Here is a 12336-nt window from a genome sequence, read left to right as displayed (position 1 = left end):
TTTCAGCCACTGGAATCGGACGAATATAGGCACATACCTGGATTGAATAATATTATCGATTTTAAGCATGCCAGTTCGGAAATGTCCATCCGCATGTTTTTCATTTTAAACGATAGCTCTGATAATACCCTGTCAAACATGGTACCGACGCCAGCTTGGAGGGCCGAGTTGCGGTGTAAGGTCATACCTGTTAAAGCAACGTTTATTTTAATAGAAGCATTGACGTCATACAAATTAAACCTTCACAATGGCATTACCTGGCATTAAGCACATCAACTGAGGTATAGGAGGTTTATTCGCTTTATCGTTAGCGTTTCCATTGTCTCGTTCTTCCTCCAAGTACTAAAACAAAATATCTTATTTAGAAGGAATTATCGATTCAATCTTTTCACAAATTTTGATTTGATTTACCTCAATGGAACGCCACCCTATGGAGATGATAAGCAGCTCGTTCCAAGCAGCCTTTAACAGCAGCACTTGATCGCCCAGCTGCAGACGCGAAAAGTGCGGTATTGAACGTGCCCAGTCGACAACACCCCTTAATTGCCGGTTGCCTATTTGACAGAGCGAACTGACGGCGCCCCTGTAACGCGGCGGCACCAGCGAATTGGCCGACACCTTCAGGTAATTGAGCTCCTGTTGAGAGTCGGTCAACACTCCCTCCAGTTCGATAAGTCTTTCAATACTTAATTCCTAAAATTAGAAATATTACATTTAGATTTGAGCAATTCGAGTGTATGTAAGAGTATGTGTATATTACTTGTACGGAACTGCTGGGATGCGCTTCTTCTTGCCCTTTAGCTGCACGCTGTCGCTCCTCTTGTACGGCTTCTCGCTTCATACCGCAAGCGAGACACTTTTGATACCGACAATACTGACATCTGTTCCTCTGTCGTTTATCAATCAAGCAGGCTCTTTCTTCGCGACATGCGTATGTCAAGTCTTTGCGTACGGTTCGTTTAAAAAATCCTTTGCAACCTTCACAACTACAACAAAAAGAGAAAATGAGCTGTAATTTCTACCCCACAGTTTATAATGAAAATTAGATTGAAAATAACAACATTATGAACAAAAGTCTTCTACTGATTGTATACATTTAGTCCTAGAATGCTCCAAAAAAAAAAAAACAATTTAAAGATAGATAGGAAACTGAATTTCCAAAAATAATTAGCGTTTTTAACCCTTTGTGTAGTTAATTTATCAACATTTGTTAGTTTGTTAATATATACATCTAGGAGTGAATTCATTTTACGCATTTTCGACTAACGTTTTATTGCTTTTATACGGAATTTCATATATAGAAAATTGCAATGGTTTTTTAGGAGCTTCAGCAACACAAGTTAGTGTTGAAAGGGCCTTATCTGGTTTAAAGTTTATTCTACGAGACAATCGAAATAATTTAAATGAAAATACATTGTAAGATATATTAATAATTAGAGAAAACTTTAATCTTTTTTGATTACAAATACATTTACATGTTCGGCTTTTGTGGAATTGTTTTTATATCAATTCAGAGGCTCTCAATATTTTTTATAAAGTTAATAGAAAATATTTTTTGTTATGTTCGTTTATTTGATAATCTTTAATTTATTGGTGTAACCTTCTTCTTCTATCTTCTAAATAAATAATCTTCTATATAAATAAAAGACAATGTTCGTATGTATGTGCACTATAGACTCAATAACCATTGAACTAACATTGCTGAAAAGTTTACAGTTTACTATTATTAGTGCCAGGAATGTTTAAAGAATGGTTTGAATGAAATTCGATAGGTTTTTACTGTTGTTTTAGTGTTGTCGGGCTCAAACGCGCTCGCGATAATTTTTACGTCATATTATGTCACATCGCCGTCGTCGTGTTTTTTGTTTTGTTTAAATATATCTTAATTTAGTATTAAATACTCGCATCCCATCACATGCAACCCATAAATTAAGTTTTAGATGCTCTCCACTGTTCTATATCCTATAGCCACATTTTTTTGTTATTTAATTAGGTCAGACTGGTAAATCAAGTTTTAGATGTCGCTGTCCTTCTAATTATTATTTAAATGTATCTTAAATACCTGGTATAATGACGTCGTCACATATGTTTAAATACATATTTTACATGGGTAGAACATTTTGCAAAACAATTATTGGATATTGGAAATGACAAAATTACAGTTGATGAATCAACAGGGTGCATTAAATTACTATCACACACTCAAAAGAATAATTGATTCAATACATATTTCAAGATATTATAAAACATTACAAGTGCAATATTAGTTGCAAAAAACCTTGATGCAAATGTTATTAACATCATCATTCAACATGTGTTACCAGACGAAACATACACTTATAAATCAGCAGATACTGTTATGAATCAAGATGAAGCAGTAAATTATCCATCTGAATTCTTGAATTTACTTGATATGGCTGGATTGCCACTACACATCATAAAATTGAAGATTGGTGTTCCTATCATTCTTCTTAGAAACATTGATCCACCCCGTCTTTACAATTGTACCAGATTAACAGTCAAAAAATTGTTGAAAATGTCATCGAAGCAACAATTCTAACTGGCAAATTCAAATGAGAAAATGTGCTACTACCACGCATACCAATGATTCCAACAGATATACCATTCCTATTCAAACGATTGCAATTTCCAATTAAACTGGCTTTGACCATAACGATTTCAAATCACAAGGTCAATCGTTGCAAGTACGTGGATTGAATTTTGAGAATCCATGTTTTTCTCATGGTCAATTATATGTTGTATGCTCCCATGTATGAAAACTAAGCGATTTGTTTGTATATGCGCCAAATGGGATCAGCAAAAATATTGTATATCACAGAGCATTGCAATGATCTTGAAGGTAAATAATTCATTAAATTAAATTTATTTAATTGAAATAAAACTAATATTGAATTAATATTGTACATTTTATTATTTTCGTAAAATATCCAGAAAAAACAAAACAACAGTGAAACAGAAAAAAATAATTATTCCACACAATTCAATTCATGTCATTTTAATTGAATAAATGAATTGATATCGAACTTCAATTGTATTTATTTAATTTATATTCATATGTATATACTCAAATATAGCAATAGCGAAGAATTGCCGGGTCCTCTAGTTTTATATAAAAATCATTTACATTAAATCAAATTTAAAAAAATATTATATAAATATAATGTTTTATATTTCTTCAATTATATACATATGTAAATATACATGTGTATGGTGATACCGCGCAAATGGTTTATTATATTATTCGAAATATTTTCTTTCATACATTATTTATATTTTTTTATATGTAGGTCTAAGCTTATAAAAAAACCACAACTGACTATTTTAATCTGGTATAAGTGCGCAATTATCTTGTGATGATTATATAGTAAAATGTGACATCTGTCTATAGTCAATGTCAAATGTGTCACATTTATTTGCTTTTGAGTAACATACAAAAAAATATTGTGGGTTATTGATCGTTAAATATTTATCTTATCATAATTTTTTGATAGATACGTCATATGCATTAAATTTAACCTTTGTCCATATAGTAAAGTAAAGAGCTTTCAATAACGAAATCCCAGTAATTGCCTTATTGGAAAAACAGGTATTTCAATATTCATTAAAATATGAATTTATTATTTATTTTTTGTGTAAAAATTATTTAGCTCTTTCCATTTGCAGTATTTTAACATTTTTTTACACACCTGGCATACATTTATAAAAATAATATTTTAAAATATCAGTGGTTTATTATCTATAGTGAAAATATGTATATAATTAAGTGGTAGAAAAAAAATATGTATATTTATCAATAATCTGTAGGCATGGGAGTGTATTATATTATATATGTATTTATATAAAAAAAAAACACCCCAGTTAGCCCAAGATATAAAGGCAGTATAAAACAAGAATGTGTTTCCATGAATCAAGAATGCAAAACATATTTGTCATTTCAACTACAATTAAATAATCTCAAAATATGATTTGCTAGCATACCAATCAAAAAAAGGATGTTCATCAGCTGCGTCAAACGCTTAAAAAACGTTACACTTGAGCAAATGATCATTTGCTTATTAATTGAGTCTAAATTTCCAAGGTCCTAAGCTTTGACGTGAAAAACGATGAATATACATACCTATAAACACCATAATGCTTTCCAGAAGCTCTATCCCCGCAGATGGAACAGAGGTGTTTCGAACCCGACAGTGGGTGGTTGGGAGGGTACGGTTTACCGAGTGGATACGAAGAAGCGGGCGAAGGCGGTCCCGTCTCCCTCAGCCCGTCCAGCATCGCGGGATCGGGCTTCATGTCTACCGGCGACAGCGGCCCCATGAGACTGCCGTCCAGGCTCAAACCTGCATAAAACAAAAAAATAATTTTAAAACACCGACGAGAGTAAAACGGGGCTGAGAAGATAACCGATCAGGTCACCGTCGAACCTGCGATCCCACGCGCCCAGTGTTGGGCCTGAGCGCCTTGGATGATATCGGTCACAGACATCATTGGTTTCTCTTTCTTCATCATGATCCGAAAATGTGATTATCGATGGCACGATAACATAGATCTATTTTCACTGAGTTATGTTCAATATTCACTATTTTATGGACATTGCTCCAACACTTTTAAATGCATCTGTAAGTATCGATTTATTTACTGCAGTGGCAAAGTGGAATTATGAATGTGAAAAACAAAATAACAATGAACAACTGTTCACCTGTAATGGTGACAGTAAAAAATCATATGAAATTCATTAATTCACAATAAAAATAATATTTTCTATACAGATTTTCAACTTTTTTATTAGAATAATTTAAATTACTGCAATATGTATTATATTTGAACAGTATGAGTAAGTCGGATGTTTTAAAACTAGCTCTAATTTATTTAGACGATAAATTATGCTTGATTATCTTTCTCATTGAAAATTCAAAGGAAATTTTATAAATAAAAGTATTGGTTTCATTAATCAAAACTTTTTATATTGCGCATGGAAAATGCTTTATTTTTGGCCTATCAATGATGACGCATAATAATACTGTATTTTATAAAAACAGATAGTATCAATGTAAAATTAAAATAGTTTTACACTTAAGTATATTAATAATATCACTCGCGACCAACTTCAGAGTATTCTATGTGTATCTGAATAAATATATATAATGTTAATAAACATAAATTCTGTTTAAGAATTTAATATATTTTAAATAATAAGTTGGGCATTTTTTTAAATATTAATTTATATTATTATCAAATTTAAAAAAGATACTTGTTAGTTAGATGGCACCACGCTCAAATTTGACAGTTGCGAAACGACCACTTGCTGTTCAAATCCAAACGAATATAATGGTTAATTTATTTAGTTTAGGTTTGGGTTTGAACAGCATGAGAAACGCATTGGGAAGTTGTTGGTTTTTTAGTGTGGTGCTATGTTAACTAACGAGTAGTGAAAATATTTTTTCATTGATAGGAGCACTTTACTACTCTCATATCTTTCACCCCCCCCCCTCACCCCACATAATAAATGAATGTGTGTTTCCACATATTTGTATTTCGTTAATTGTATTGGGCAAACCAGTTCATAGTTTTTACTTTATTTATGTGTATATTATGATACCTCCCGCACGAGCCATCCAGTTTCTCAACAAGCTTGCCAAACACAAGAATGTTTTCGGCGATAGCTATGAGGAGCTGGAAATTTTTATTTATTTATTTAAATTAAATTAAGATCATCATGACCTAACAGGTTACCCCAGGTTAAAATAGTACATAGAAAGAAAATAATAATAATAAAAAATATTATAAAATTTTATTTGGATGCTTATCTATTTTAAGTTTGCACCATAACTGTTTTTTTAAATTGTATAATTTTTTTCTATAATGCTCATCATGACGCATTGGGGAGACCTGTCTAGTCATGATAAAAAAAATGATACATATTAAGCAGCGCAATGAAATGTTTCTCGTATATTCGAGATCACATCGAAATTTGTATTTCATATATGTATGGTATAATTTTTTTAACTGTTCCAAAAAATGTATTTAGCCAGTCGAAGGACGCAAAACTAGCAATATATAATACAAAAGCCTAGCCGGTTATGTTGTGGGTATTATTCTCACACACTAGGGCACGCACACTGAGTCGCCGTATTTTTAATGAGTAAGAATGCGTACTATGGATCGTATTACATGCAGGGGCGTATATTCAGGGTGTGCTAGGTGTGCGGCGCACACCCGCAAAACTATCTAAAATATAAATTTAGAAATTTAGAAAATTTAGGGCATAAAGCGACATCATTTTGCATACAGTAGTATGCAAAATTATAAAATTTTAATATGCAGTGTATAGTATGCATTGGTATTTATCAGTCGCTCTAAAAGTTTCCGCGCGACCGACACGCTATGTATTACTCATGTGGCGCGCCGACCTTGAGTGCGGCGGCCGACTAAAGTAAATTGTTCCGAGATTTAACGGCTGAAGTCGATCTGTCGGCTGGCAGCGCTCAGTAGTAAAATTGGTCTCGAATTTGGTGCACGTACTTCAAAAACTCTTGCGTCCGTCGCTGCTTTTTTATTACATTATATCACAATAACAGGTCACTCATTTTTTATATTTTGGCGTAAAATAGTTTATTATCTTATTTACATATGATCAATACTTAATTTTCTATTCTAGATTATATTTTTTTATTTACCCCAATAATGATGAAGAATACTGTTGAAGATATTTTGAATAATCCATTTTCAAAAAGAAGTTATGAAATTAAATTGAAGATCATCAAAATTGGCAAACCACGTCCACCTCTTCCCAATTTATTTATGAAGCATAAAGACAATGAATGTGAATATACAAGACATTTTTCATTTTCATCATATGAACGAACTGAGTGGTTAACAGGCTGCGAACTTCGATCTAGATTGTTCTGTTGGCCATGTTTATTGTTTTCCAAAGAAAGAAGCGTGTGGAGTAAAAGTGGATTTGCTGACCTTAGTCATCTGATAACGGCACTGAAAAAACACAAAAGAGCGCAGTCACACGTTCAATCATTTTTTTCTCTCAAAATGTTTGGAAAACAACGAATTGAAGTCATGATTGACGCTCAACGTAAAGCTAATATAAGTCAACATAATGAACAAGTTCATAAAAATAGAGAAATATTAAAACGAATGATTGACGCAGTAGTATATCTAGGAAAACAAGAACAACCTTTTCGAGGCCACGATGAGTCCTGTAATTCACTAAACAAAGGAAATTACCTTGAATTTTTAAATGCACTTCGAGAATACGATTCTGTTTTGGATACTTATTTAAATACTGCAACGGTGTTTCGTGGTACTTCCCCATCCATACAGAATGACATAATTGAAGCAATTGGTGATGTTATTAAAGATCATATTAAGGAAGAAGTAAATTCAGCAAATTTTGTCGCTATTATTCTTGACGAAACTTCAGATATAATGACGAACTCTCAACAGTTTTGCGTTTTGTTTATGAAGGTAAAGTTTACGAGCGGTTTATTGGCTTTACAGACGTTAGCTCTGATAAAACAGCCGATGGCTTATTTTGCCACGTTGTAAATATAATTGAAGAATTTCAAATTCAAGAAAAATTAGTTGGACAGACTTATGATGGGGCGAGTGTAATGAATGGGCATATTAATGGTTTGCAAGCCAAAGTACTCGAAGTTTATCCATTGGCCATTTTTACACACTGCTATGCTCATATGTAGAATTTAACATTACAACAAGGTCTTTCCAATATAAAAGTGTGCAAATCATTCTTTAAACTTTAAATGGATTGTCTGCATTCTTTTCGAAATCTTCCAAGCGAATAAATGCTTTACAAGAGTTTGTAGGTAGAAGACTTCCTTCTGTTACACCTACAAGATGGAATTACACATCACGGTTAAGTAACACAGTGCAAAAATACAGAAATGAATTTACGGACTTTTTTCGAGACGTCGTGAAAAATTGTGAACTATGGGACCCCGACACTGTAATAAAGCACGAGGTTTTCTTAGCTTTTTGGAAGATTTTGAAACAAGAAAACTTCTCCACATATTTTCAAACCTTTTTGGAAAAACTGATGTGTTATACAACATTTTACAATCCAAATCTTTTGACATATTATATTGCTGTAAGAAAGTTACCGAAATTTTGCAACAACTCAGACATGAACAGGAAAATAATTATGAAACATTATGGGATTCTTATGTAACGGAAGAAAATTATCCAAGACTGAGTAATGATTTGCTTGTTGAAGAAAAGCACGCGTTTAGCCAACTATTTAATACAATAGTTGATAATATATGTAAGCAAATTGAATACCGTTTTTCTTCAATGTCCAAATTAGAATATTTTCACCTTCTGGAGAAAGAAAAATATGAGCAATATATAGGAAAATTTCCAAATGAATTACTTACCAAACTGCAACAATTCTATGGAACATTATTTGATTAAATAAGTTTAAAAAATGAGCTTGCTGTTCTTTATCATTTGCCTAAATTTGCAGAGAAATCTGTTCATGAGCTTGTACAATTTATGAACACAAATAATCTTGAGTCAGGTTTTCAGGAAATAGATAAATTAGGCAAACTAATATTAGCTCTTCCAAGCAGTACTGCTTCAGCAGAACGTTCATTTTCTGCTCTGAAACGAATTAATAATTGTTATCGAAGTACCCAAGGCCAAGAAAGGCTATGTGGCCTTAGCTTGATTTCAATAGAAAAAGGGATCCTTATGGACATTAAAAAGAAGAGCACTTTTTATGACAGCGTGATAGAAAAATGTATGATTAAAGAAAGAAGATTAGATTTTATATATAAATAATTATAATTTTATGTTTATTGGAAATTTGATATTTTTATAAAATAATATTTTAGATTAGGTTTGATGTTTATTTATTTATTTATATATGGGAAAAAGCTGTAAGGCAGTTTAGGCATGTCAAAACCTCGGCTAATAAAAATGAAAAAATGTACTTTTTTTATTTTTTATAGCACACCCAATATTAACACCCACCGTACGCCACTGATTACATGGCAGTGGTTTCCCATTGCCCTTTTTACAATCGATCCAATATGGCGTTAATGCACCTGTGAAAAACGAATCGGAAAGCGCATTGCAAAAATAGCTATCCTTTGTTGAGAAACCGCCGCTAGAGTTGGACCATTGCCAAATACTATTTCACAGTCACTGCTGGCATACGAACATACCTACCACACAGCGCCGGCGTTGTCAATCGTTTATCGACACGCTTGTTTACGTGCATCATAATGTTTATTTATATCTTATCCGCGCGCGCTCTTTTAACGGCTTGGTAACATATGCAAAATATGCTAAACGCTGATTGTTTCGCAGACAGACGCGGTGATTTATATGAGCTGCGCCCGAGTGCATGTCGTTGCACATATATGTATATGCACATGTCTTGCAAAAAACATTTTAGCTGATTCGAGTGTGTTGGTGGATACGTAATTGCATCCGAACACAACTGCAGGTGTCTTTCAACCCACACGCGTCTAGGTCTGGGTCGTGTATAGGATGTTTACGGATCAATTAAACGAAAATGGAAAAAAAGTCCTTAAGAAATAGTTTTTTCAAAATTTATGTCTACCAAAAACCATCATTGACGCAAATAATCGATTTATGTGTGGTCTTGTCTCCTCCCGTTACTATTTGACATAGGCCGTCTAGAAAATACTATTTTTTAAATAATAATGCTTTAGAACTTTTCAAAGGCTTTTGTTTGGTCGACGGGTATAATGCTCTGTATGCAATACATATTATTTTGAGCGGCGAAACGTTATTTTAGTTAGACAAAGAAACGCGTTCCAAAAACGGCACTTACGATATCGGTCGAGATAGTGTGCATGTGTTGTTATTTTTTGCCATTATGCGATAAACGCGAAACGAAAGTGAGAAAAACAGGCGCTCGATGATGTGTATGTTTGTGTATATATATATATATATATATATATATATATATATATATATATGCATGAACCACACATAGCCAGATGTACTCTAAAGCTGGATAATTCGTGAGAGATACTAATAAAACTATTTAAGATTAATTACATATACATACTTAATTTGTATGTAATTACCTCGTTTTTTTTTGTATTTAAGCAGCAATTAAAATACTTGAAAATCAATGGTCGAATGTATACCAAAAGTTTTTGAAGTAAAAATTCGTTTTCGATATACTATTTATTATACACAAAAAAAACGGTATGCAGATTAAAAAGTCTGAAGCGATTCTACTGAATGTCGGGTTAATTAGCTCAGTATCTTGGAGATTATGCAATTACAAACCATTCACACGTCCCCGGCTTATCAGCCCAGTGCTAATTAGAATCGTCTGTTATCCGTAAAAATAAATAAATGTTTAGTAGATTATATTTTGTGAAAAAAACACTGCTTTGATTTAATACTCAAACTAGTTTGAATATTAAATCAAAGCAGTGTTAAATATTATTCTTAGATAGTTTATGAGCTCAGCTGAGTTTTTAGCCCTACATAGTAATTAAGAATTTATTTATTAAAATCGCAAAAATAATTTAATTTAAAAAATATTATTTCAGTAATGTCAAGTTTACTGTAAAACTCTGGTTTATTGGAGAATGTATCAAGTGAGACAAAAATATTTGGGTGATCTCGATTAACATAATTTGCTGCCAACTGGTCAATCTAATATCGATGTAAAATTATGATTACATATGTTTAAAACATAATAAGTAATTCTTCGGTAAAATTTTTTGACAATATGTTTTGATAACTTTGATTTATTTGCGATTTCTCATCGACTTAATGCTTCATTATAATGGGTTATTATATAACATATTTGGAATATTGATATTCTTTCCATTTTTCTATAAAATGTACAAAAAAACATACATCGAATTTAAAAAATAAAATAAATACACAAAAAAATACACTTTTCGAAATACCTTAATTTTATATAATTTCGGCGAATAATAAATTATATTTATAGCTTTTCACAAGTTGTTGAATAGACGAGGACACAAACACAAATTAATTATTTTCAAGAAGAATTATTATTATTTAATAAAAGCAATTAAAAGTATGGAATCGGTCAGTCGTAAAATGCATTTTTTCGTATAACTTCTAGAAAAATCCTCTAACTCAAAAAACACGAAGAATTACTGCTCTTGTGCTTTAAACAGATGTGTTAATTGTTCAACAACAGCAATAAAACCGATTGACAATAAAAACCCGAGATGCTGTGATGTTATTATTCAAATAATGTTATTGGATCAGGTGGCCCAAAACTTTTGCACAGTATATTTATACTAGCGACTAATAACTTAACTGATAGGCATTAGTAAAATTGTATGCTGCTATAAAATGTGTATGAAACTCAATTTGACAGTTGCAAAGTCCATTTAATGTTGAAACTATAACCAAACCTTAACGAAAACCCAACTTGGCTTTATAAAAGTTCTACATTTTTAACTTTCATTGGGTTAAGTTCAATTTATTTTAAATATTGTAGTATTTTTGTAACGACGTGACGGGACAACGTGAATCTTTGATCATGTGGAAATACGCGTATCGGATCATCCGTTTCTGAACAAATACAGTTTTACTGATACTGAGCAGTAAAATTGTAAATCAATTGTTTGATCCATTTCAACTAGCTGAGTTAGTGAAAATATAACATATATAACAAACAAAATGACAAAATCGACTACAACATAATTTTGAATATTTTTTAGTAGCTATTTTTTCCTGAAAATTTTAAAACTACACAAGTATAATCAACACTATAAAACGACAAATGAATTTAGTACATATAATATAAAAAGTAAATAACAAATATATATTTATTTAATTGAATGGTCAGTAGCTAAAAATAAAGGCTAAATTTCCTTATATTTAAAGTAAATGGTCAGATACATTTTGATGTTTGGTATTTGAACAGAGAACGGTAATATGCGTTGCTAGACACATTAATGCAAAACGAAATGGCTCCGTAAAAAAATCACATATACTGCAATGGCCTTAAAAAGTGCACTTTTATTGTAAACAACGCAATATATTCAATTCGTGGTTCAAAACCGATAATATTTCGAGGATAATGATAAAATACAATTACCTAAAATTTTACTTTTTATTAAATAATGCAAAGGAGTGTTATTTTATAGATATTAAATACAAACCAGAAATTGCACACGAGAAAGTGACTGAAAAGTTGGTGCAACAAACCATTTTTTCAAACAAGGATTTTTCATAGGTTGAATAATGTTGAAATTTATCTGACAATATTGTAAAAAATGAAACAGCGATTCCTCGAAACACTATTTTTTATTT

The 12336-nt window shown here is 31.8% G+C and overlaps 1 protein-coding gene across 14 annotated transcripts in view; it reads right to left on the bottom strand.

The window, feature by feature from the left end:
• LOC148226121 (protein ultraspiracle homolog) overlaps positions 1-12336 on the bottom strand; it is a 28404-nt gene that overhangs the window by 2412 nt on the left and 13656 nt on the right. For 2 of the 14 annotated variants that reach the window (XM_088204124.1, XM_088204120.1), the window contains exons 2-7: positions 4443-4635; positions 4139-4358; positions 761-986; positions 412-693; positions 258-342; positions 38-187 (exon numbers count right to left, since the gene is read on the bottom strand). In XM_088204124.1, the coding sequence (XP_088060250.1) occupies positions 38-187; positions 258-342; positions 412-693; positions 761-986; positions 4139-4358; positions 4443-4527 (1048 nt within the window). In that variant the 5' untranslated portion in view covers positions 4528-4635. Of the gene's footprint in view, positions 1-37; positions 188-257; positions 343-411; positions 694-760; positions 987-4138; positions 4718-5089; positions 5146-10317; positions 10364-12336 lie in introns of all 14 variants that reach the window. The other 12 variants (XM_088204113.1, XM_088204114.1, XM_088204117.1 and 9 more) reach the window with 10 other exon arrangements.

Source organism: Plectrocnemia conspersa, unplaced genomic scaffold, assembly GCF_051122295.1.
Source record: "Plectrocnemia conspersa isolate PC_06_02 unplaced genomic scaffold, ASM5112229v1 ptg000014l, whole genome shotgun sequence".
In the NCBI taxonomy this organism is placed as follows: Eukaryota; Metazoa; Arthropoda; class Insecta; order Trichoptera; family Polycentropodidae; genus Plectrocnemia; species Plectrocnemia conspersa.
The sequence above is the reverse complement of the archived record's forward strand: the minus strand, read 5'-3'. Positions and strand labels throughout refer to the sequence as shown.